At 44.1% G+C, this 27974-nt stretch overlaps 1 protein-coding gene across 1 annotated transcript; it reads left to right on the top strand.

The window, feature by feature from the left end:
- Positions 1 to 122: 122 nt before the first annotated feature.
- Positions 123 to 27974, top strand: LOC139273750 (NACHT, LRR and PYD domains-containing protein 3-like). Its single transcript, XM_070890801.1, is given in 10 exon segments — positions 123 to 183; positions 285 to 376; positions 4218 to 4375; positions 7996 to 8167; positions 8269 to 8334; positions 15129 to 16920; positions 23733 to 23819; positions 23994 to 24164; positions 24333 to 24503; positions 27717 to 27974. Coding segments are annotated over 9 exon segments (2760 nt in total). The 5' UTR covers positions 123 to 183; positions 285 to 321; the 3' UTR covers positions 27805 to 27974.

Below are 27974 nucleotides of genomic sequence, written 5' to 3'. Positions count from 1 at the left end.
TGCGATCCTGCATGTTTTGCGACCCCCTCCATGTCCAATCTCACCCCGTGTGCCTGAAGCTCAGCACTGATCTGTTCCGTAGAGCGTGGATCTGTCACACGACGATGCCGATGTTCTGAGCACACTGTCCCAGATTCACCCCCCTCAGAGCGTATTCTTTATTCGCCACAAAGATACATATTTGTAATGGTGCCACATCCTCATGTTCTTCCCGCTTGAAACCTTCTGTTTCAGTCCTCTTACCCGACCCACCACATCGACCATGTAACCATTTTCTTTTTCAGGACTTCGTGGAAAGCTTCACAAACAACTGAAACCACCATGGCTGAGAGTCCGGATCAGAAACCAGAGCCAAACGGAACCGAAACATACACAGGCAAGTGACTGCAGTGTGCGGATCTTCAAAATAAAAGAGCTCGGAGCATCAGGTTCAGATTGTAAACAAGATCTTGCCGGTTACATAAGAAGCAGTGTCAGTGTGATTAATATAAACAATGGGTAATTGATGTGGGCAATGGGTGATTGATTGATGTGGACGGTGGGCGAGTCAATATCTGATATAGAAGAACAAATGATCCGAGTTGACTGGGAATGTTTTGAAATCCCTGCATCGTATCGGGTGCAATGGATTTGATTGACAGCAATGATCATCTTCATTCGCATTGCCTTTAAGTGCACTTAAAATGGGCTTAAGTGATCTGGTCAATGATAAGAAAACTGTGGACATGTTGAATAATTTCTTTGCGCCAGTATTTGCAGAAGAGGATTGCATACGGAAACCCCAAAGAAACTAATGTTGAAATAGGGAGAGGGACACAACAAAATTAACGTAAGCAAAATAACAGCAATGAAGAAAATAATGGCAGCAAAGAGTGACATATCCCCAGGATCAGGTGGTTTCCATCCCAGGGGTTTAAAGGAAGTTGGTGAGAATATTGCAGATGCCCTAACTATAATCTTCCAACGTTCACTCGATTCAGGAAACATTCCTATACATTGGGAAATTGTGCATGTCACTCTGCTATTTAAGAATGGTGACAGAGACATAGGGGAATTATAGACCAGTTAGCCTTTCATCTGTTGTTGGGAAATTGCTGGAGTCTATAATTAAGGCTAGGGTGACTGAATGTTCCATTGATCAGAGAGACCCAGCATGGATTTGTGAAAGGTAGATCATGCCTTACAAACCTGATTGAATTTTTTGATGAGGTGAGTAAAGTAGTAGACAGGGAAATGTCTATGGGTGTTATTTATATGGACTTCCAGAAAGCATTTTCTAAATTCCCTCATAAGAGATTGTTAACTAAAGTTGAAGCCCATGGAATTGAAAGCAAATTATTGATCTGGTTAGGTATGTGGCTGAGTGTCAGGAGACTAATGGGCAGATACTCTCATTTGCAGGATTTGACTAGTGGTGTCTGCAAGGATCTGTGTTGAGGCCTCAACTATTCATTGTTTATTGCCGACTTGGTTAATGGGATAGAAAGCCAAGTATCCAAATTTGCCGATGACACAAAGATAGGCGGCAGTGTAGATGAAAGCATAAAATTACAAAGAGATAATTATTCTAGAAATGAATGGGCAAATGTGAGGTCATCCACTTTGGACCTAAAAAGGACCGAAGAGATACTGTCTAAATGGTGAAATGCTGAAAACCGTGGAGGTCGAAAGAGACTTGGGAGGTGGTGGGTTCCAGGTACCTAGACTATTAAAATGTCATGGACAGATACAGAAAATAATCAAAAAGGCTAATGGAACGCTGGCCTTTATATCTAGAGGACTAGAATACAATGGGGTAGAAGTTATGCTGCAGCTATACAAAGCCCTGGTTCGACCACGCCTAGGGTACTGTGGGCAGTTCTAGGCTCCACACCTCAGGAAGGATATATTGGCCTTGGAGGGAGTAGAGCATAGGTTTACCAGAATGAATCATAAGAAATAGGTGCAGGAGTAGGCCATAAGGCCCCTCGAGCCTGCTCCACCATTTAATATGATCATGGCTAATCCGATCATGGACTCGGGTCCACTTCCCCACCTGCTCCCCATAACCCCTTAATCACTTATGGGTTAAGAAGCTGCCTATCTCTGTCTTAAATTTATTCAATGTCCTAACTTCCACAGCTCTCTGAGGCAGCGAATTCCACAGATTTATAACTCTCAGAGAAGAAATTCCTCCTCATCTCTGTTTTAAATGGGTGGCCAGGGGTTAAATTACGAGGAGAGATTATACAAACTAGTGTTGTCTTCTTTGGGATTTAAAAGGTTAAGGGGTGATTCGATCGAAGTTTTCAAGATATTGAGGGAAACCGATAGGGTAGATGGAGAGAAATTATTTCTGCTGGTTGGGGAGTCAAGGGCTAGGGAGAGTAGTCTAAAAATTAGAACCAGACCATTCAGAAGTGAAATTAAGAAATGCTTCTACACACAAAGGGTAGAAGTTTCTGCAAATGACAATTGATGCTAGAATAATAATTTTAACTCTGAGATTAATAGATTTTTGGTAACCAAAGGTATTGAAGGGTATGGGGCAAAGACGGGTAGACGGAGTTGGGTCACAGATCAGGCTGATCTCATTGAATGGCAGAACAGGCTCGAGGGGCTCAATGGTCGTCTCTTGTCCCTATGTACCTATGTTGGAACATAAGGGAGGTCAGAGAAGAAATAGGGCCAAACTTCTGTTGGGATGTAATGCCTAGAAATCCCTCTAATAGCTGAGTCCTCCCAGCTTAGCATGCAGCTGTATGTGAGCCAACCTCATTACCCTTGTCTCTGCTGTTTGTCCCAAATATTTATCACTCTGATTAATATGAAGGTTCAAATCTGTATTTTTCTAATATCCATTTATGTTCTGGGGAGTTCCTCGAATTCAGAACATAAGAAATAGGAGCAGGAGTAGACCATTTGGCCCTCAAGCCTGCTCCACCATTCAATAAGATCATGGCTGATCTGATCATGGACTCAGCTCCGCTTCCCTGCCCGCCCCCCATAACCCTTTACTCGCTTATCACTCAAAAATCTGTATTTCCGCCTTAAATATATTCAATGACCCAGCCTCCACAGCTCTGTAGGGCAGAGAATTCCACAGATTTATAACCCTCAGAGAAGAAATTTCTCCTCATCTCAGTTTTAAATGGGCGGATGCTTATTCTAAGACTATGTTCCCTACTTTTAGTTTTCCCTATGAGTGGAAATATCCTCTCTGCATCCACCTTGTCGGGCCCCCTCATTATCTCATAAGTTTCAATAACATCACCTCTCATTCTTCTGAACTCCAATGAGTAAAAACTCAACCTAGCTTCATAAGTCAATCCCCTCATCTCCAGAATCAACCTAGTGAACCTGAATCAACCTAGTGAATTTGATAGCCTAATTAGATAAAACAGAAGAGTTCAAGGCCGTATATCGTTCTATGAATGTATTCCAAGTCCTGGAGGTACAATATGATACCCCGAGCACTACATGAAACTGAAGGAAGCATTCTAGAGTCTGATAGTGCCATAAATTGTAAGTCCCAAAAGCTCTGTGTCTCACTTACATTCACTGATATCACCAAATTATCATTCGCTGCTTTTACAGAAGTCACAGAACAACCCAATGTTCAACTTGTGAAAAGGGTTTAGCTGTGATCCACCCACATGTCCTGCACTGACATCTCGATTTACAATCAGCACCAAACAACTAGATCTGTATACTGCAAATACTCTGCAGGTCAGGCAGCACCTGTGGGGAGAGAAACAGTTAATATTCAAGGTCAATGAGCTTTCATAACTTTCTGATGAAAGGTCAGCACCTGAAACGTTAACTCTTTTTGTCTCCACAGATGCTGCCTGACCTGTTGAGTATTGCTAACATTTTCTGCTATCATTTCAGATTTCCAGCTTCCACAGTATTTTGCTTTAGATCTTTATACTACTGCTTTTCTGCGCAGCACTGTGCCAATACTTACCACTATAATGGGGGTGATAAACTTTGAGCGATAGTATAAAGTGGCCAATATCGAATTGGCCTTCCATTATATATCATTGGAAAGGAAAATCGGGCAGGGTGTATAACGGGCATCTAATTAACTATTGTCCATCTTACCCTATCGCCCCAAGTTAAAATTGCCCCATGTCTCCTACATATCATATTTAGTCTGCTGTCCAGACTGAATGTGTTTATATCAGCAAAATGAAAAAGCAACCTTCAATGACACAATTAATATACTTTGTTCACAGATCCCATCTCCCAGTGCCTTGAAAATTTTAACGATTGTGACCTATACAAGGTAACAATATTCTATCGGGACAGAATAGAACAGGCGATTGAAGAAGGGGTGAGGGGCATCAGCCTGGTGTTAACGTACGAGGAACATTTTAATGGACAAGAACATCAGGTAAGTGGGAGGAACACGCAGTCAGTTTGATTAATTTCAACATCGTGAAAGTTAAAGGAGATCAGATGTGTTGGTTTCTTTTGGTGAACTAGATCTATTCCATCAGGGAGAACCTCTGTGGATCTATTGGGCCCAAGTTTCACCTGGAGTTGCTCCTATTTTTTTTGGAACAGCTAGTTTAGTTTGGAGTTTCTTAGAAATCGCAATTCTCGGCATTAAGTTTGCTCCAGTTCTAGTGAGTTAGTTTAGTTTTGTTTCAGTACAGTTTTTTTTTCAAAAGGGGGCGTTACCAGCCACTTCTGCCTGTTTTGCAAGTTTAGGCAGCGAATAGTTACTCCAAACTAACTTAGAACGGAGTAAGTGTTGACTTTTGTATGCTCAAAAAAAACCTTGCGTACACTTTAGAATTAGGCGCAGGTAGCCAGAGATTGGGGGTGGGGTGGGGTGTGGGGGAGAGAAGTTGGGGGATTTTCCAAAGCATTAAACACTTCACTTTTAGCAATAAAGTGGCCAAGGGAAATATCAGTTCCAACAAGTAGAAAACTATAATTTCAGACAGTGTTACTGCAGTGAAGGTGAGCAAGCTTGAGAAAGCTTAAAAGAGTAGGAGAATAATGCTTCGCAACATCTCCACTTCTCAATCGTATGTTACACAAAGACTAAGTGGTTCTGTAAGAAGAAACAGATGGAATATGTTTTCATGTTCCCTGTGAAACAGAAAAAGGCACACCCTCAAAGTAACACTCTAGAGGGGATGGATAATTAAAGCAAAGAAGTGGAAAGTGCAATGGAACTGGATCAATAATTCCTTCATCATTTTGTGGTACAGGAAGACAGAGGTACTCAGGCAGGATTCTGGAGAATAACTATACATCTAAAAGGACCAGAACTATAACTATAGTTCTGAGAGGGTGAACGCTTATGGTAATTTAAATTGATTTGGGTAAATGTATAAGCATTGGTTTTCTATGCACTGAGAGCACATTACAATGAGGAAGTGGGTTAGCTTCCACACACAGTTCAACAAGGGCAGCTCTCCACACTGCTGGCACAGGTACACTCATACTACAGGGTGGGCACAGATCAAACCTTGCTGGCATTGCCATTTTGGAGCTCATTTAGCTTCGCTGTTGCTCCCAGTTCTGACAACAAGTCACATGGTTCCTGATCTCTATCCCAGCTACAAAGAAAATAAATGTTTAGACTTTATGGGGTTGAAATTGCCCCTTGTTTAAAAGCCTGTTACCGCCTGTTAGGTGCCTTTACCGACCTGTGGCAGGTGGAGGATGCAACCCGGGTTTCCGCCGCGTCCTGACTTTCTGCCCCGCCTTGTGCTCCGATCGCTTGTCAGCCGCCTTCACCCCTTTACCGCCCGGCGGCGATCCCTTTTCCGCCCCATGGGGGAAGTTGCTACGCGACGCGAATCCGCCCCGACACCGCCTGAAACAGCACCCCAAAGCACTGGGAGACGGTGTCACAGTTAAAGGGGACACATTTTCCGGCTCCTCCCTTCGACACCCGCGGGCAGTAATAATTTGAATCATTCGAGCTATCAGCCTGAAAAGGGGTGGAGGAAGGTTCCTCCCTCCCCTCTCCATTAGTCTAAATGTTCTTTCATTAGGACTTTGTTTTAAAAAAAACTTAAAAAAATTACAGGGACTGTAGATTTAATCCTGTCAGCTGCTGATATCATTAATGTTGCTCGGTAGTGCAGTATGTTATTCCAACAGTTAATGGTATCTCGGCTTACACCCGAGATGCTGCGTCTGTTGAGTTTTTCACCTTGGCTGTGCAATCAAGGAGATAATGATGAGCAGCTTCCAGGGATTGTGTGGCAGGGAGAAATCTGGAGGGTGACTGACCAGGCCTTTCTTGTGACAGATGATTACAGAGCGGCATTGGAACATGCAGGACCGTATGCTACCTGTCCTTTCAGTTGGGAAATAAAGGAGTGTGACAAAAGAGTGTGAGAAAATAGATTAAAAGTGCTTGAGCATTAGAATAAAAATATTCTTCCTGCTAGTTGGCATCAATGAATTCTTTCTGTCTACCTATCTATCCATCCATCTTACTGTCCACCCACTCGGGAGCCCTCCAACAGCCTGCCGAAGGGATAGGGGCGGCGAACATCACGCCGTGCCTTCGGCCAGGGATAGGGTCGCCCGGAGACAGGACAAGCCGGGAGGGCCAGGAGCTACACGGGCACGCACGCAGACTCGCTTGCGCACGCGCGCACTGCCGGCACTCTTTTTGGCGCAGGGCTGTAGCTCCGCCCCCACCTGCTTGTGCTGCGCTGCGCCGACTGCTAAACATTGCCTGCTGAACACCGAGAATTGCGAGGTAAGTGTTGGGCGCGCTTTTAATTCTACAAACTAGGCAGGCCTCTCGGAAGTGCGCCGTTCTGCTGGACTGCCGAAACTTGGGCCCATAGAGTGTGCAGGCCTCCACTGCACTGTGTAACACATCAAAGTATAGCAATATAATCAAAGGCCATAATTTGCGGTCAGAGGCGTCCCTCTGGAATGTGCCTCCGACCTGATTTTAAAAATAAATCTGCACCTACTGCTGGCTCCCGGGCTTCGGAGACTTCAGGTCCTGGGCCTGGAGGTGTGGACCTGCATAAAGACCCACGGATCCCAGGGATACAGGTGGTTCAGAAGCCTCCCTGGGATCATGTGGGCCTGGTCCTCCTATCAGAAAGGAGGATTTGTAATATGCTTATGGGGCTTCCATTTACAAGCTGCATTGCCATAAGCATAAAAGAACCCTCCAAACAATTAAAAAAATTTATACAACTGGAATAAAAATAAATGTTCCCATTTTCCAATTTAAATCAAAGTCCCTTTCAGTGAAGCTATTGCAGTAAAAATGTAATTTTTTGAAAAATAACTAAACATTTTAATCCAGGCCGAAATTTACATAAACTAATTTTAAATGATTTGTGCATTTTTTTTTAACCTTTTTTAAATTTATGATTTATATTAACCTTAAGCTGGTGAAAGTAGGCTCTATACCTGCTTTTACAAGGCCTATAGGATTTGTGTACATTTGTTGGGCAGTAGTTGGGTAAATAGCCCAACTCTGCGCCAGTGAAGTGATTTTTAAGGCGGTGAGGTGGATCTGTCAAGAGGAACGTTGACAGATCGCAAGTTGCGTGTTTTCACGCATGCATAATAAATGAGAACTAATCGCATCCAAACGACTGAAAATCAGCAGCAATTGAGTACATAGTTAGTGTAACACAAACGCTTGAAGGAACAGCAGGCAGCTGTGGGAGACCCATCTGGGAGGGAAAGTATTGTGTGTGAAAGGCCAGCCCCAGTCAGGGGGGCATTGTGGAGGTTGATATCCTATACCTTAACCTGGGTGATTTTCAGACTGTGGCAGAACTTCACACACTACAACATCATTTCCTGTTCCTGTTCACTTCAGTCACTGAAACAACATGTTTAGATAATATTCAGCCCTTGACCAGAATAATCAGTACACATTCCAGTGATTGCATTCTTTGCACCTTCATTAAAACCAGTGGAACAGCATCGCGGGCAGATCCTGTTCCTCCACACATTCACTTTATGACTCGCTCTGTTCCCCAACATATTAATTGTTGTTCTTTGCAGAAAGTCACTGAGCTCGCAGACAGTGGAGACAAGGCTGAAAGTTCCAAACTCCTTCTGAATCTGGTGATGGAGAAAGGTTCTGGGGCCCGGAGGGTGATGTGGGAATCCTTTGTGAAAATGCGCCATGGGGTACCAAAGTTGGACAAAATACTGAAAGAAATACAGGAACACGGTACTGTATAATCACACACTGAATTTAATTTCCGGTCTAAAACCAAATATTTTACTAAAGTCTGCATATCTGAGTTAATTGAAACTATTTGGTTTAAACAGGTTCTGATCTGTCATGTTATGCAATCACCACAGAAGGGATATCAGAAGTACCCGATCAGCTGAAGGGTATGTCATGAAATGGAAATTGCTTGCAGTTTATTTCACTTCTGTTGATCAAAGGTTTAACGCTGACCATTTGCTGACAGATTTCTAGGAGGGTGAACTTGGAGATGGCCGGCGATACCTAACTGGTGGTCACACATTGGTCACCTGTCTCGCTCCACTGGTATTCCCTCCCACTGACCTCACGAGAACGGAATATTGGGCGTGTCGGGTAACGGGCGGCAAATGTGATTCCACTTGTTTTATTTCCCTGTCCCATGTCCAACGTCACTCCACTAGGAAACAAAAGTTCAAGGGGGTGACAGAATTGTTCAACCTCGAGGATTACAACCAGTGCCAGGGGCTAGTCAGAGTAGGAATCGCAGGATAGCTCAGATGCATACGTGGCTTGAGGAGTGGTGCAGAAGGGAGGGATTCAAATTCCTGGGACATCCTGGTTCTGGGGGAGGTGGGACCAGTACAAACCGGACGGTCTGCACCTGGGCAGGACCGAGACCAATATCCTAGGGGGAGTGTTTGCTAGTGCTGTTGGGGAGGGGTTAAACTAATGTGGCAGGGGGATGGAAACCTATGCAGGGAGACAGAGGGAAGTAAAATGGGGACAAAAGCAAAAGATAGAACGAAAAGTAAAAATGGAGGGCAGAGAAACCCAAAGCAAAAAGGGTCACATTAGAATTTTGCTGTAAAGGGGCAAAGGTTGTTAATAAGACAAGCCTGAAGGCTCTGTGCCTCAATGCGAGGAGTATTCGGAATAAGGTGGACAAATTAACTACACAGATAGCAATTAACGGATATGATGTAATTGGCATCACGGAGACATGGCTCCAGGGTGACCAAGGCTGGGAACTCAACATACAGGGATATTCAACATTTAGGAAGGACAGACAGAAAGGAAAAGGAGGCGGGGTGGCGTTGCTGGTTAAAGAGGAAATTAATGCAATAGTAAGAAAGGACATTAGCCTGGATGATGTGGAATCGGTATGGGTGGAGCTACGGAATACCAAAGGGCAGAAAACGCTAGTGGGAGTTGTGTACAGACCACCAAACAGTAGTAGTGAGATTGGGGACAGCATTAAACAAGATAATAGGGAATGCGTGCAATAAAGATACAGCAGTTATCATGGGCTACTTTAATCTACATATTGATTGAGCTAACCAAACTGGTAGCAATGCAGTGGAGAAGGATTTCCTGGAATGTATTAGGGATGGTTTCCTAGACCAATATGTCGAGGAACCAACTAGAGGGCTGGCCAACCTGGACTGGGTGATGTGTAATGAGAAAGGACTAATTAACAATCTTGTTGTGCGAGGCCCCTTGGGGAAGAGTGACCATAATATGGTAGAATTCTTTATTAAAATGGAGAGTGACACAGTTAATTCAGAGACTAGGGTCCTGAACTTAAGGAAAGGTAACTTCGATGGTATGAGACGTGAATTGGCTAGAATAGACTGGCGAGTGATACTTAATGGCAAACATTTAAACATCACAAGGATGAACTTCAATTGTACATCCCTGTCTGGAGTAAAAATAAAACGGGGAAGGTGGCTCAACCGTGGCTAACAAGGGAAATTAAGGATAGTGTTAAAGCCAAGGAAGCGGCATATAAATTGGCCAGATAAAGCAGCAAATCTGAGCACTAGGAGAATTTTGTAATACAGCAGAGGAGGACAAAGGGTTTAATCAGGAGGGGGATAATAGAATATAAGAGGAAGCTTGCTGGCAACATAAAAACTGACTGCAAAAGCTTCTATAGATATGTGAAGAGAAAAAGATTAGTGAAAACAAATGTAGGTCCCTTGCAGTCAGATTCAAGTGAATTTGTAATGGGAAACAAAGAAATGGCAGACCAGTTAAACAAATACTTTGGTTCTGTCTTCATGAAGGAAGACACGAATAACCTTCCGGAAATACTAGGGGACCGAGGGGCTAGTGAGAAGGAGGAACTGAAGGAAATCCTTATTGGCCGGAAATTGTGTTAGGGAAATTGATGATATTGAAGGCCGATAAATCCCCGGGGCCTGATAGTCTGCATCCCTGAGTACTTAAGGAAGTAGCCCTAGAAATAGTAGATGCATTGGTGATAATTTTCCAACAGTCTATCGACTCTGGATCGGTTCCTATAGCCTGGAGGGTAGCGAATGTAACACCACTTTTTAAGAAAGGAGGGAGAGAGAAAGCGGGCAATTATAACCGGTTAGCCTGACATCAGTAGTGGGGAAAATGTTGGAATCAATTATTAAAGATAAAATAGCAGCGCATTTGGAAAGCAGTGACAGGATCGGTCCAAGTCAGCATGGATTTATGAAAGGGAAATCCTGCTTGACAAATCTTCTGGAATTTTTTGAGGATGTAACGAGTAGAGTGGAGAAGGGAGAACCAGTGGATGTGGTGTATTTGGACTTTCAAAAGGCTTTTGACAAGGTCCCACATGAGAGATTGTTGTGCAAAATTAAAGCACATGGTATTGGGGGTAATGTACTGACATGGATAGAGAACTGGTTGGCAGACAGGAAGCAGAGAGCCGGGATAAATGGGTCCTTTTCAGAATGGCAGGCAGTGACTAGTGGGGTGCTGCAGGGTTCAGTGCTGGGACCCCAGCTATTTACAATATACATTAATGATTTAGATGAAAGAATTGAGTGTAATTTCTCCAAGATTGTAGATGACACTAAACTGGGTGGCGGTGTGAGCTGTGAGGAGGACGCTAAAAGGCTGCAGGGTGATTTGGACAGGTTAGGTGAGTGGGCAAATGCTTGGCAGATGCAGTATAATGTGGATAAATGTGACGTTATCCACTTTGGTGGCAAAAACACAAAGGCAGAATATTATCTGAATGGCGGCAGATTAGGAAAAGGGGAGGTGCAACGAGACCTGGGTGTCATGGTACATCAGTCATTGAAAGTTGGCATGCAGGTACAGCAGGCGGTGAAGAAGGCAAATGGTATGTTGGCCTTCATAGCTAGTGGATTTGAGTATAGGAGCAGGGAGGTCTTACTGCAGTTGTACAGGGCCTTGGTGAGGCCTCACCTGGAATATTGTGTTCAGTTTTGGTCTCCTAATCTGAGGAAGGACATTCTTGCTATTGAGGGAGTGCAGCAAAGCTTCACCAGACTGATTCACGAGATGGCAAGACTGATATATGAGGCGAGACTGGATCGACTGGGCCTGTATTAACTGGAGTTTAGAAGGATGAGAGAGGATCTCATAGACACATATAAAATTCTGACCTGACGGGACAGGACAGGTTAGATGCAGGAAGAATGTTCCCGATGTTGGGGAAGTCCAGAACCAGGGGACATAGTCTAAGGATAAGAGAAAGCCATTTAGAACTGAGATGAGGAGAAACTTCTTCACTCAGAGAGTTGTTAACCTGTGGAATTCCCTACCGCAGAGAGTTGTTGATGCAAGTTCATTGGATATATTCAAGAGGGAGTTAGATATGGCCCTTACGGCTAAAGGGATCAAGGGGTATGGAGAGAAAGCAGGAATGGGGTACTGAGGTGAATGATCAGCCATGATCGTATTGAATGGTGGTGCAGGCTCAAAGAGCCAAATGGCCTACTCCTGCACCTATTTTCTATGTTTCTGTGTAAAGGTTCGACGTGGTACGAAGTTGCAATTCGTACCAAGGTCGGAGTAATGTGTGTAAATTTGCAGATGTTGGCCCGACTCCTGTTGGTTATCCAGCTGTTGTCGGTGGGCAGGCCTCGTTTGTCAAGAAACATCGGCAACATTGAAAAGTCAAAATTTCAGCAATGGGGATTTTGAACAGCAATAACTTAAAGAGAGAAAATCAAACTGTGCTGGGAGTTGATTCGACAGCTGAATTGTGGCTGATAGAATCATAAAGCATAAAGGCGGCCATTGCTCCTGTTGCTGGCTCATTGAAAGAGCTATCCAATTAGTTCCACTCCCTTGCTGCTTCCCCAGAACCCTGCAATGTTTTCTTTTTCAAGTATATATCCAATTTCCTTGTGAGTTACTATTAAATCTGCTTCCACCACCCTTTTAGGCAGTGCATTCCAGACCACCACAACTTGCTGCCTTCATCTTCTTTATTACCTTATCCTTCACCTCTAGTTCATTTGCCAATGACCTTCAATCTGTTTCCTCTAGTTACCGACCCACATGCCAGTGGAAACAGCCCCTGCTTATTTATGCTATCGAAACCCATCATCATTTTGAACATTCTCCCTCATCCCTGGTACCATTCTAGTAAATCTCCTCACCCTCTCTAAGGCCAGAATAGGACACAATACTCCAGCTGAGACCTAACCAGTTACCATAACTTCCTTGCTTTTGTACTCTATGCCTAGATTTCTCTCTTTCTCTAGATTTTTATGTAAAAATATCTAATATGTAGATATCGCTATCTGTCTATCTCTATCTCTGTCTGTCTATCTCAATATCTCAATGTCTTTGTCTCATTCTATCTATCTATCTAGATATCTACATGCACAAGCACACACAGCTCTTATCGGCTACAGATTGTGGGCCCGTAAACAGTACCTGGAACCAAATTGGGAAAGTTGATTTTTCTGAAGGATTCTCTTCCAACATAATCTGTGGGGAACTGGATTGATAAAGTATTATTTTTACAGAGTACAAATTCGGCCCTTTGAATCTATCTTCGATTCATTTTGTGCACATTAATGGATTTCTGCAAATGATAACATTATTCAGATGGACCGTTGCCTACTTTCAGTAACACAGTTTCAGACACCTTGGTAATGGGATACATTTGGCGATTGATGCAAACGGAAAGCAAAATTGGATGGTCTGATATCGCCCATTTTAAACTTCTCGAAAATCGAAGTCAATGCAGCTGTAGATTTTTGCATAGTCTGTCAACAAACTGCTTGGCAAAAGAATAATATTTGTGGTTGACATCTATACCGTCTGAAGTACAATAATGTTCTATCTATAACTAGGAGAGCAGAACTGCACCTAATGGCCCCAAGCTTCCACATGATTTGCTCCTGATTTTTAGGAGCAACTGGTGTAGAACGGAGTATCTTAGAAATCGGAATTCTCCACATTTAGTTTCCTCCAGTTCTAGTAGAACAGTTTCACTTTGGAACAGAATTTTTTTTCAAAAGTGGGCGTGTCCGGCCACTGACGCCTGATTTCAAAGTTTCCACAGTGAAAACGTACACCAAGCTAACTTAGAATGGAGTAAGTGAAGATTTTTGTACGCTTGAAAAAACCTTGTCTACACTTAAAAAAATCAGGCGCAGGTTACAAATTAGGCGTAGGGAACGAGGTGGGGGAGGGGGGGGAAGGGAAGTCATTAAATTCTACAATCAATCCTTAGTTAAACTTATACAAATATTATACAAATAAATCCAACCTGAATAAAAATTTATAAGCAAAGAAAAGATTAAATAAACCATGTTCCTACCTGTGTGAAAGTGTTTCAGGCAGGCCTTTCAGGCAGGGGTGTGGTGTCAGTGTCTCGACGGCAGCGGCAGGCAGCAAGCAGCCTTCGAGCTGAGCTGCGGTGCTTGAGGCAGGCCTTCCTTCCCCGCGAAGATGCAGCACCCGGACGGACTTGAGGCCATTCGGCCATGGGATTGCAGCGGCGTCAGTGGCTGGCCGGGAGCCAAAGAATGAACACAGGACACACACAGCTGCAGATTTAAAATTCTTTAGGCCGTTCGGCCACGCTTATGGGGCGGCGTCAGTGGCTCAAAGGCAGCCGAAGAATCAGGAGCGGACGCGAGATCATTCGGCCATGGGATTGCAGCGGCGTCAGTGGCTGGTCGGGAGCCGAAGAAAGAACAGCAGCAGCCTTCGAGCTGTGAGGGGGACTGACTGAGGCCATTTGGACAGGGAGAGGCAGCCACATCGACATCTTTATATTTAAATTTGCAGAATGGGTGCACCACATATTATGCAATGGTTTGCTTCCTCATGCAAGAAATTCTTTGTTCTTGGTGGAAGTTGATCCATTGCAAACTTGAATTGGCACTTTTATTTCTCCAAACACACAGTCCTTAATTTGCAGGCACCGGTTCTGCAAGTTTAGCAGTGAAAAGCTGAACTCACTGATTTCAGCAGGTGATTTATTCAGCAGTGCTGCTAAAAGCACTCCCTCACACACAGAAATATCAAGAAAATTAAAATACAAGCCTTTGCAGGGGTCCAAGAAACAAATCTTCACTTTTTCTGCAGCACTTTTAAAAATGGCCGAGTGCCAATGTTTACTTCAGACTGCGCGTACGCGAACGCTCCAAAGCGCACGCGCAGGGTTGCCGGCACCAAGAAGCCTCATTTCAATTGTACCCGCCCCCTCCTACTTACAAAATCGGCGCGAGTGGTAGGCTCCGCCCCCTGTGCGCCACGCCAAGCAGACATCGAGTTCCAAGGAGCTCGAGAATACCGCACTGTTTTTCCGGCGCGAAAAACAGGTGCCCAGCTCTGAGGTGCGCCTTTTTCACTGCGTGTGGAAACTTGGGGCCAATAACTCTAATGGTCTGACAATGAGTGAACACAACAATGCAATGTATTTCAATTTTATTCTCTCTCTTCCAATGCCAAAAATACAAAATTTCTAATTTTAATGAAATGAATGTCCACTATAACCCCATACTCCACAAATCAATTGTTCCATGTAACACTTAATCCAGTTTGGGTTGTTCAGTCTCGGTGACATTGCAGGTTAATATTGTCATACCAACATTCTCATCATCTGAGTTTCTATTTTCAGGAGTGAGACATCCGCAAACTGTAACTTAAATTATGTTGTAATTTACTAGCAGATAAAGTGTATTACATCTGTCTGTTTTCATTGAAGATGCTCAACAGCAACACAAGGACATACACCGGCAGCAAAATGAAACACTTGAAATGAACACTATTCTAATCAAAGAGAAGGTTAAGATTTCCCAGTTGGATGACCGATACACGGAGCTGACAATCATTTCTCCTGTTCGCCATCGGAAACTGGTGGAGCACGAACTGCTGGCACGTGGCAAGGACCATGAAGAATGGAGAGACATGCATCTCCGGAAAGAACTCGAAAAAATCCGCATCGATCAATTGTTCCGAAGTAGTTTTTCCCGAGAAGTCAGTTTGCTTCACACAACAACGGGAGAGGTTGTGCAATTTAATTCAGGGTGTTCAGCAGTTGTCAGTGGAGTCTCGGGAATTGGGAAAACGACAATGATACAAAAAATAGTTTATGACTGGGCCACTGGGAAAATATACCCACATTTTCAATTTGTTTTCAGTTTTAAATTCCGCGATTTGAACGCTATTAACTGCAAAACAACATTGAAGGATCTGATTCTGGTTTTCTATCCTTACCTGGTGAATGTTATGGAAGAGCTCTGGAGGAATCCAGCCAGTTTGCTCTTTATATTCGATAGTTTAGATGAATTCAAGGACCGGATCGATTTTACTGACAATCAGACAAATACAGCACCTCAGTACATGTGTATGGACCCTGAGTTCCTCTGTGAAGTGTCTGACATAGTGTGCAGTTTAATGCAGAAAAAGCTGCTCCCAGGATGTTCAGTGCTAGTGACCAGTCGCCCCACTGCATTACATTTATTGTAAAAGGCTGAGATCAGTGTCTGGGCTGAAATCCTGGGATTTGTTGGTGAAGAACGGAAGGAATATTTCAACAAGTTTTTTGAAGATCAGCAGGTGGCAGCAGCTGTTTTCAAACACGTGGAGGAGAACGAGATCCTGTACACCATGTGCTACAACCCTTCCTACTGCTGGATCCTCGGTCTGGCACTGGGTCCCTTCTTTACACAAAGGGACAGGAATCAGCAGCGAGTTCCCAAGACCATCACCCAACTATATTCCTACTATATCTACAACATTCTGAAAAACCATGATCGAGAGATTGAAAGCCCCCGTGATGTGTTACTGAAGATCGGTGAGATGGCCTTCACAGGAGTCGCCGAGAAGAAGATTGTGTTTAGAAATGCAGATTTGATCAAGTACAATCTGCAACCTTCCCAGTTCCTGTCTGGGTTCATGATGGAACTTTTGGAGAGAGATGATTCTGCCCAGAGCGTGGTGTACACGTTCCCGCACCTCACCATCCAAGAGTTTGTAGCCGCACTCGCACAATTCCTGACTCCGGATCCCGGGGACGTCCTGAAACTCCTCAGTGAAGCCCACAGCAAGGAAGATGGGCGATTTGAGATATTTCTCCGGTTTGTTGCTGGTCTCTCCTCCCCACATGCAGCTGGACCCCTGGAGGAGTTTCTGGGTAAATTTCTTCATGAAACCACCTGCCGAGTGATTGACTGGGTGAAGGAGAAGGTTGAAGGACATATTGAGAACACAGCGAGTGAAGCTGGTAAAAGGGAGCTCCTGAACACATTGCACTACCTGTTTGAGTCCCAGAATAAAGCCTTGGCACAGATCACAGTGGGATCTGTCGAGAGGCTTAAATTTGGAGATGCTGACTCGCAGAAAGCACTGCCACTCACCCCAATTGACTGCGCAGTCCTGTCCCATGCCATTGGACTCTGCCATACAGTGAAACACCTCGATCTGCGGAACTGCTCTATTCAGTGTGAAGGGCTGCAGCGGCTGGAACCTGTTCTGCACAAGTGTCAGGTGTTGAGGTAACTGTTTTTGTTTCTATGACCATTGATTGAATTGTTGAATAGTCTTTTATTTTGTTATCTAAATAAAATACTGCACACTTCAGGTAAACTGGAGAGAGCCGAATTCACCAATAATGTGCAAAGTAATAACTGGACTGGGGCATAATGCTAAGGAAGGAAATGAGAATGATACTGAGTTCAGTTTATTTCAGTAGTGAATATCGGGCGGGGAGCTGAGGTCTGATTCTTCCGATTTCGGGCTTCAACCCAAGATGACTTTCTAACTGTTTAACTCACGATGTAGAATCAAATGCTTATGGTCCTGGAAGAGAAAATTGCCTTTATTCAGAAAACTTTTTCTTTAACTGTAATTGTATAGAATGACTCTCAATCGGTTCTATCTTCACGAAGGAAGATACAAATAACCTTCCGAAAGTACTAGGGGACAGTGGGTCTAGTGAGAAGGAGAAACTGAAGGATATCCTTATTAGGCGGGAAATTGTGTTAGAGAAATTGATGGGATTGAAGGCCGATAAATTCCCGGGGTCTGATAGTCTGCATCCCAGAATGCTCAAGGAAGTGGCCCGAGAAATAGTGGATGCATTGGTGATCATTTTCCAACAGTCTGTCGACTCTGGATCTGTTCCCATGGACTGGAGGGTAGCTAATGTAACACCACTTTTTAAAAAAGGAGGGAGAGAGAAAACGGGTAATTATAGACCATTTAGCCTGACATCAGTAGTGGGGAAAATGTTGGAATCGATCATGAAGGATGAAATAGCAGCGCATTTGGAAAGTGGTGACAGGATTGGACCAAATCAGCATGGATTTATGAAAGGGAAATCATGCTTGACGAATCTTCTGGAATTTTTTGAGGATGTAACTAGCAGAGTGGACAAGGGAGAACCAGTGAATGTGGTGTATTTGGACTTTCAGAAGGCTTTTGACAAGGTCCCGCACAAGAGATTGTTATCAAAATCAAAGCACAAGGTATTGGGGATAATATACTGACGTGGATAGAGAACTGGTTGGCAGATAGGAAGCAGAGAGTTGGGATAAACGGGTCCTTTTCAGAATGGCAGGCAGTGACTAGTGGAGTGCCGCAGGGCTCAGTGCTGGGACCCCAGCTCTTTACAATATACATTATCGATTTGGATGAAGGAATAGAGTGTAATATCTCCAAGTTTGCAGACGACATTAAACTGGGTGGCGGTGTGAGCTGTGAGGAGGACGCTAAGAGACTGCAGGGTGATTTGGACAGGTTAGGTGAGTGGGCAAATGCAAGGCAGATGCAGTATAATGTGGATAAATGTGAGGTTATCCATTTTGGGGGCAAAAACACGAAGGCAGAATATTATCTGAATGGTGGCAGACGAGGAAAAGGGGAGGTGCAGCGAGACCTGGGTGTCATGGTTTATCAGTCACTGGAAGTGGGCACGCAGGTACAGCAGGCGGTAAAGAAGGCAAATGGTATGTTGGCCTTCATAGCTAGGGGATTTGAGTATAGGAGCAGGGAGGTCTTACTGCAGCTGTATAGGGCCTTAGTGTGGCCTCACCTGGAATATTGTGTTCAGTTTTGGTCTCCTAGTCTGAGGAAGGACGTTCTTGCTATTGAGGGAGTGCAGCGAAGGTTCACCTGACTGATTCCCAGGGATGGCTGGGCTGTCATATGAGGAGAGACTGGATTAACTGGGCCTTTATTCACTGGAGTTTAGAAGGATGAGAGGGGATCTCATAGAAACATATAAGATTCTGATGGGACTGGACAGGTTAGACGCAGGAAGAATGTTCCCGATGTTGGGGAAGTTCAGAACCAGGGGACATAGTCTTCGGATAAGGGGTAGGCCATTTAGGGCTGAGATGAGGAGAAACTTCTTCACTCAGAGAGTTGTTAACCTGTGGAATTCCCTGCCGCAGAGAGTTGTTGATGCCAGTTCACTGGATATATTCAAGAGGGAGTTAGATATGGCTCTTACGGTTAAGGGGATCAAGGGTATGGAGAGAAAGCAAGAAAGGGGCACTGAAGGAATGATCAGCCATGATCTTATTGAATAGCGGTGCAGGCTTGAAGGGCCGAATATCCTACTCCTGCACCTATTTTCTATGTTTCTATGTTTCTAATCCAGCACATTAAATAATGGGGGAACAGACTGGGCACACTGCAGGCGGTTTATGGAAATTCTGCTGCCAGGAAAATGGGGAAGGTGGCTCAATCGTGGCTAACAAGGGAAATTAGGGATAGTGTTAAATCTAAGGAAGAGGCATATAAATTGGCCAGAAAAAGCAACAAACCTGAGGACTGGGAGAAATTTAGAATCTAGCAGAGGAGGACAAAGGGTTTAATTTGGAGGGGAAAAATATAGTATGAGAGTAAGCTTTCAGGGAACATAAAAACTGACTGCAAAAGCTTCTATAGATACGTGGAGAGAAAGCGATTAGTGAAGACAAATGTAGGCCCCTTGCAATCAGAATCAGGTGCATTTATAATGGGGAACAGAGAAATGGCAGACCAATTGAACAAATACTTTAGAAACATAGAAACACAGAAAATAGGTGCAGGAGTAGGCCATTCAGCCCTTCTAGCCTGCACCGCCATTCAATGAGTTCATGGCTGAACATGCACTTCAGTACCCCCTCCCTGCTTTCTCGCCATACCCCTTGATCCCCCGAGTAGTAAGGACTTCATCTAACTCCCTTTTGAATATATTTAGTGAATTGGCCACAACTACTTTCTGTGGTAGAGAATTCCACAGGTTCACCACTCTCTGGGTGAAGAAGTTTCTCCTCATCTCGGTCCTAAATGGCTTACCCCTTATCCTTAGACTGTGACCCCTGGTTCTGGACTTCCCCAACATTGGGAACATTCTTCCTGCATCTAACCTGTCTAAACCCGTCAGAATTTTAAATGTTTCTATGAGGTCCACTCTCATTCTTCTGAACTCCAGTGAATACAAGCCCAGTTGATCCAGTCTTTCTTGATAGGTCAGTCCCACCTTCCCGGGAATCAGTCTGGTGAATCTTCGCTGCACTCCCTCAATAGCAAGAATGTCCTTCCTCAAGTTAGGAGACCAAAACTGTACACAATACTCCAGGTGTGGCCTCACCCTGTACAACTGTAGCAACACCTCCCTGCACCTGTACTCAAATCCCCTCGCTATGAAGGCCAACATGCCATTTGCTTTCTTAACCGCCTGCTGTACCTGCATGCCAACCTTCAATGACTGATGTACCATGACACCCAGGTCTCGTTGCACCTCCCCTTTTCCTAAGCTGTCACCATTCAGATAATAGTCTGTCTCTCTGTTTTTACCACCAAAGTGGATAACCTCACATTTATCCACATTATACTTCATCTGCCATGCATTTGCCCACTCACCTAACCTATCCAAGTCACTCTGCAGCCTCATAGCATCCTCCTCGCAGCTCACACTGCCACCCAACTTCGTGTCATCCGCAAATTTGGAGATACTACATTTAATCCCCTCGTCTAAATCATTAATGTACAATGTAAACAGCTGGGGCCCCAGCACAGAACCATGCGGTACCCCACTAGTCACTGCCTGCCATTCTGAAAAGTACCCATTTACTCCTACTCTTTGCTTCCTGTCTGACAACCAGTTCTCAATCCACGTCAGCACACTACCCCCAATCCCATGTGCTTTAACTTTGCACATTAATCTCTTGTGTGGGACCTTGTCGAAAGCCTTCTGAAAGTCCAAATATACCACATCAACTGGTTCTCCCTTGTCCACTTTACTGGAAACATCCTCAAAAAATTCCAGAAGGTTTGTCAAGCATGATTTCCCTTTCACAAATCCATGCTGACTTGGACCTATCATGTCACCATTTTCCACGAAGGAAGACACAAATAACCTTCCAGAAATACTAGGGGACCGAGGATCTAGCAAGAAGAAGGAACTGAAGAAAATCCTTATTAGTCAGGAAATTGTGTTGGGGAAATTGATGGGATTGAAGGCCGATTAAATCCCCAGGGCCTGATAGTCTGCATCCCAGAGTACTTAAGGAAATGGCCCTAGAAATAGTGGATGCATTGGTGATCATTTTCCAACAGTCTATCGACTCTGGATTAGTTCCTATGGACTGGAGGGTAGCTAATGTAACACCACTTTTTAAAAAAGGAGGGAGAGAGAAAATGCGGAATTATAGACCGGTTAGCCTGACATCTGTAGTGGAGAAAATGTTGGAATCAATTGTTAAAAATGAAATAGCAGCGCATTTGGAAAGCAGTGACAGAATCGGTCCAAGTCAGCATGGATTTATGAAAGGGAAATCATGCTTGACAAATCTCCTAGAATTTTTTGATGATGTAACTAGTATAGTGGACAAGGGAGAACCAGTGGATGTGGTGTATTTGGACTTTCAAAAAGCTTTTGACAAGGTCCCACACAAGAGATTATTGTGCAAAATAAAAGCACATGATATTGGGAGTAATGTATTGACGTGGATAGAGAACTGGTTGGCAGACAGGAAGCAGAGAGTCGGGATAAACGGGTCCTTTTCAGAATGGCAGGCAGTGACTAGTGGGATGCCGCAGGGCTCAGTGCTGGGACCCCAACTATTTACAATATACATCAATGATTTAGATGAACGAATTGAATGTAATATCTCCAAGTTTGCAGATGACACTAAGCTGGGTAGCGGTGTGAGCTGTGAGGAGGATGCTAAGAGGCTGCAGGGTGACTTGGACAGGATAGGTAAGTGGGCAAATGCATGGCAGATGCAGTATAATGTGCATAAATGTGAGGTTATCCACTTTGGTGGCAAAAACATGAAGGCATAGTATTATCTGAATGGCAGCAGATTAGGGAAAGGGGGCATGCAACGAGATCTGGGTGTCATGGTACATCAGTCATTGAAAGTTGGCATGCAGGTACAGCAGGCGGTGAAGAAGGCAAATGGCATGTTGGCCTTCATAGCTAGGAGATTTGAGTATAGGAGCAGGGAGGTCTTACTGCAGTTGTACAGGACCTTAGTGAGGCCTCACCTGGAATATTGTGCTCAGTTGTGGTCTCCTAATCTGAGCAAGGACAATCTTGCTATTGAGGGAGTGCAGCGAAGGTTCACCAGACTGATTCCTGGGATGGCTAGACTGATAATATGAGGGGAGACTGGATTGACTGGGCCTGTATTCACTGGAGTTTAGAAGAATGAGAGGGGATCTCATAGAAACATATAAAATTCTGACGGGACTGGACACATTAGCTGCAGGAAGAGTATTCCTGATGTTGGAGAAGCCCAAAACCAGGGGTCTCAGTCTCAGGATAAGGGATAAGCCATTTAGGACCGAGATGAGGAGAAACTTCTTCACTTCGAGAATTGTGAACCTGTGGAATTCCCTGCCGCAGAGAGTTGTTGATGCCAGTTCATTAGATATATTCAAGAGGGAGTTAGATACGGCCCTTCCGGCTAAAGGGATCAAGGGGTATGGAGAGAAAGCAGGAAAGGAGTACTGAGGTGAATGATCAGCCATGATCTTATTGAATGGTGATGCAGGCTCGAAGGGCCGAATAGCCGACTCCTGCACCTATTTTTTATGTTTTTATGTAACTCCAGGATCTTTCACTGTATCATTGTCTGTGTGTGTGGCCCTGCCGTGGGCACTTGAGTCTGATTAAAACATGCCATTAAATGGAACTGGAATAGAGACAGTTTAATTCGAAATAAAGTGAGAGACTTCACTCCACTATAAAATCAAAGTGCAGGGATTGTTCAGCCTTGTACAATACCTGGAAAGCATGAACTGACCTTGTTACAGAAAATCTAGGGTGGATTTTACAGCAGCTATTGCTGTTCCACAATATACCTCACCTCGAGATATTATACAGATTGCTACAATACACAAGGGATACACATAGGGAATCACCGCTGTGCATTTAGTTAGAGGAATAATGCGATGGTTAAGAAGCAACAGAAGTTCCCTCAAACATGACTGGGCTCCAGGAGGGTAATTCTGATCATCAGGGAATGAGACCAGATTGAGGGGCATTTAAAGGCTTCACACACAGTGGTTTATTTAATAAAAGTAAATTCTGACCATCCATCAACATATAGCAAAGTGGAATGAACTCTTTCATTTTCAGAGAATCACCGAATAGTTACAGCACAGAAGGAGGCCATTCGGTCGGTTGAGCCCGTGCTGGTTCTCTGCAAGAGCACTTCAGCTACCTCAGTCCCCCGTCCTTTCCCCATAGCCCTGCAAATTTTTCTCCATCAGTTACTTATCCAATTCCCTTTTGAAAGCCACAATTGAATCTGCCTCCACCACCTTTTCATGCAATGCATTCCATCTTAATCTCTATCTCTTTGTCCAGGGAGCTCTGACTTTGGGTGTCCGGCCTATCCCCCTCGTGGGAATGTAGCTCAACTGTACCTGAACCATCTCCTCTTTAATGGCAGCCCATTGTTCCATTACAGTTTTGCCCTCCAATCTTTGATTCCAATTTACACGGGCCACATCCATTCTCAACCCTGCTCCAATGAAGTACTTTTACTCTAATTGCTCCCTGTCCTTTTCCATAGCTAATGTAAACCTCATGAGACTAGGATCACTGTTTCCTAAATGTTCCCCTACTGACACTTGCTTCACTTGACGCACATATCATTCCCCAAATCCAGCAATGCCTCCTTCCTCGTTGGGTGGTAAACATTCTGATCAAGAAAGTTCTCTCTGAACAAACTTCAGTGACAGCAAAATCTGTTCATTTCTTGATATTTTTCAACTTCCCATAATAACAGAGAGAGAGCTGCATAGCTATCAGATCCGAGGCTTGTTGCAGTTTATTTCTCACCCCCTGTCTGTTTACCTTAAGGTTGGAGGGAAATGATCTTGGCGATTCTGGAGTAAAACTACTGGCCATGATTCTGAGGAACACTAAATGTAAAATACAGGTAGTGGGGTAAGTACCAGACTGCTAGATTGTGTTTATAATAACTGGATGTCTAACACTGCACATTATTTTTAGCATCAGTAATAGTATAATTAATAAACATTGAGTTACCATGCTACATATTCTCTCTCCCTCCCCCTCCTTCTCACACACATACATTCTCACTCTCACTCACATCCTCAGGCTGGCAGACAATGGTCTCACACACTTTCGTACTGAGGATCTCACCTCAGCTCTCAGTACAAACCGGACACTGACGGGGCTGTACCTGGGTCATAATAATCTGGGAGATTCAGGAGTGAAACGACTATCCATGGCTCTGAAAAACCCGGACTGTCAAATACAGAAACTGTCGTAAGTATCATATTGTGTGAGATTATTATAACTGGATTCCCCAATGAAGTTTCAGCATGAATAAACCCTGTATTACAACACAGCTAACGTGCTGCAATCTGTAAATGTGGATTAAAGTTATTAGCACCAAATTTAGTAATTTTTCTCGTCTTGCTCTCTGATGCCCAGTCTGAATGATAACGGTCTCACAGATTCTTGTGCTGAGGATCTCGCCTCCGCTCTCAGTGTAAACCGCTCACTGACGGAGCTGAATCTGAATAGTAACAATCTAGGAGATTCAGGAGTGAAACTACTGTCTGCTTCTCTGATGAACCCGGACTGTAAAATAGAGAAACTGCGGTAAGTACCAAACTCTGAGATGCTTTCATAACACCTTGATTTCCAAAGCCGTTCAGCATTATTACTATTAGTGATAGAATTATGAATCAACATTGGATATTTTTATTGCTTTCCGAATCTTTTCGTATTTGCTGTTGTCCTTTGTTGTCCATGTACTTAATGTATGCCTTTTTTCCATTTCAATTTTGACTTTATGTCCTCATTCATCCACGGTGTTCCATTATTGGTTAGTTCTTGTTTTCTATCAAAATATATTGCTCTTGCAATCTATTCATCATTGGTTTAAATAGTTCGCTCTTTGTCACTATTATTTTCCAGTTTATTTTCCCGAATTCCAATCTTATCCCCTCAAAACCATCATTTTTACCAATAGATTACTTTGGTCTTTTGTCTTACTTATGACTCTTCTCAATCTTTATCTTAAACTTATTATGTTGTGATCGCTATTGCCTGGATGTTCCCCAAACTTTCTTTTCTTAACTGCTCCAGTTCATTGTCCATTTCTAGATCCAGCAGTGATTCCTCTCTTGCTGGGCTTCCTAAATAATGGGTAAGAAAGGAGTCCTGAACACACTGTAAAAATCCCATTCCCCTTTCCCTTTCCCTATCACTTGCCAGTTTATTTGTGTGCAGTTGAAATCTTCCATGACTATTATTCTGTGGCTTTTACTCATTTCATTGATTTGTTTACATATTTCTTCCTCCACCTCCCTCCCATTATTTGGTGCTCTGTACAATACCCCCTTAGTGTAATCGATCTGTTCTTATCTTTCAACTCAATCCATATGGATTCTCTTTCTATCATTCTATTACTTGTGTCCTTTATTCTCCTGCCATTGTTACTCCACCCTCTTCCTTCCTTATCCTTTCTAAATATGTTATACCTGTATTATTTAATTGCCAGTCCTGTTCTTTATTTTAGTCATACCTACTATATCTGGTTCTTCACTGAATTATTGCCTTCAGTTCCCTGTTTTATTCCGGATGCTATGCACATTTCTGTATAGGCAATGTCATTATTTTTATTAATCACTCCTCTCTTTATTTTAAGTCTTTTTATACTTCTGTTCATTGAAACTAATATTGCAAGGCGGAGAGGCACTGAAATGAAGATACAAGGTCCATAGCGGATTGCAAGAGACAAATATGGTTAGAATAATGATTCGTTCAGAAATAGAAGAAATCAGACCGGGGGAAGTGTGAAGGGGAGGGTTCAGAGAGGGGGAAGTGTGTGGGAGAGGGATCAGACAGGAAAGTATGAAGGAGAGGGATCAGACAGGGCAAAGTGTGAGGGAGAGGGATCAGACAGGAAAGTGTGAGGGAGAGGGATCAGACAGGGGGAAGTGTGTGGGAGAGGGTTCAGACAGGGGGAAGTGTGAGGGAGAGGGATCAGACAGGAAAGTGTGAGGGAGAGGGATCAGACAGGGGGAAGTGTGTGGGAGAGGGTTCAGACAGGGGGAAGTGTGAGGGAGAGGGATCAGACAGGAAAGTGTGAAAGAGAGGGATCAGACAGGGGAAAGTGTGAGGGAGAGGGGTCACAGGGGGAAGTGTGAGGGAGAGGGGTCAGACAGGGCAAAGTGTGAGGGAGAGGGGTCAGACAGGAAAGTGTGAGGGAGAGGGATCAGACAGGGGTCAGACAGGGAAGTGTGAGGGAGAGGGATCACAGGGGGAAGTGTGAGGGAGAGGGATCAGACAGGGCAAAGTGTGAGGGAGAGGGGTCAGACAGGAAAGTGTGAGGGAGAGGGATCAGACAGGGGTCAGACGGGGGAAAGTGTGAGGGAGAGGGATCAGACAGGGATCAGACAGGGCAAAGTGTGAGGGAGAGGGATCAGACAGGGAAGTGTGAGGGAGAGGGATCAGACAGGGCAAAGTGTGAGGGAGAGGGGTCAGACAGGAAAGTGTGAGGGAGAGGGGTCAGACAGGAAAGTGTGAGGGAGAGGGGTCAGACAGGAAAGTGTGAGGGAGAGGGGTCAGACAGGAAAGTGTGAGGGAGAGGGGTCAGACAGGAAAGTGTGAGGGAGAGGGGTCAGACAGGGGTCAGACGGGGGAAAGTGTGAGGGAGAGGGGTCAGACAGGAAAGTGTGAGGGAGAGGGGTCAGACAGGAAAGTGTGAGGGAGAGGGGTCAGACAGGGGTCAGACGGGGGAAAGTGTGAGGGAGAGGGGTCAGACAGGGGTCAGACGGGGGAAAGTGTGAGGGAGAGGGGTCAGACAGGAAAGTGTGAGGGAGAGGGGTCAGACAGGAAAGTGTGAGGGAGAGGGATCAGACAGGGGTCAGACGGGGGAAAGTGTGAGGGAGAGGGCACCACTCTTTTGGAATGACCGAAAGCTTTGGAGAGGGTACAGACAAGATTCACCAGAATTGTTCCAGGAACGAAGGATTACAGTTATGTGGATCGCATGGAAAGCTAGTGATCTCCTTGGAGCAGAGAAGGCTAAAAGGAGATTTGATTGAGATTTAAATCATGAAGGGTCCTGATAGATTAAGTAAGGAGAAACTGTTTCCGGTAACCAGAGGATATAGATTTCAGGTAATTGGCAAAAGAACCACAGCGACATGAGGTAAAAAATGCAACGAGTTATGATCTAGAATGCACTGACTGGACTGGCGATGGGAGCAGATTCTATAATAATTTGCAATTGGATAAATACTTGAAAATGAAAATAAATGCTGGACTATGGAGAAAGAGCAGGGAGTGGGAGTGGGACTTCACAGAGCTGCACAGGCATGATGGGCAGTATAGCTGCCTTCCATGTGGTCTATGATACTGTATGTAGAACTGTATTTGTTCCCTGACCGTTTGTCATCTTTATTCCTTACCTCAGTCTGAGCTTTACTCTTATCTCTGAAATCTTTTATCTTTAGGCGTATGTTATTTCTACCCGATCCTCCCCGCCCCCCCATCTTGCTAGTTTAAAGCCTTGCCCAAAGCCCGATTTATCCTTTCCACTCCGACTCTGGTCCGATTCCGGCATCATGTGGAAACCATCCCAATGGTACTGCTCCATCCTCTCCCAGTACTGATGCCAGTGTCCCGTGAAATGGAACCCCTCCCTCCCACATCATTCTTTCAGCCGTATAAAATATTAATGATATTCTGGCATTGAATCATTAATCTCTAATTATTATTATTGAAATAGTAACCCCAGTCTACCTGCTATTTTCACTGTTGTGTATTCTGTTTATTTTCTATTTAAACATTAACCTCTTGCAGGCTGGGGGAGAATTCGTTCAGTTCCACTGGAAAGGAACAGCTGGAGTTGCTTCAGGAATCCAGATGTGGCCTGAGTGTGGAAATGTGAGCAGTTCGCTGTTTGAGCATTGCTGTTCTCCTCATAAGAACATTGTTATCTCGTGATATGAACATTATTTGTTTCATTATATGAATATTGTTAGACTAATTTTAACGCCTGTTATTAATGTCAATTTCTGTCCCAATATTGGATATTGGATCTTATATAAACATTGGCAA

This window comes from Pristiophorus japonicus, chromosome 9 (assembly GCF_044704955.1).
Source record: "Pristiophorus japonicus isolate sPriJap1 chromosome 9, sPriJap1.hap1, whole genome shotgun sequence".
NCBI lineage: Eukaryota > Metazoa > Chordata > Chondrichthyes > Pristiophoridae > Pristiophorus > Pristiophorus japonicus.
This window is presented reverse-complemented; position numbering and strand designations above follow the sequence as displayed.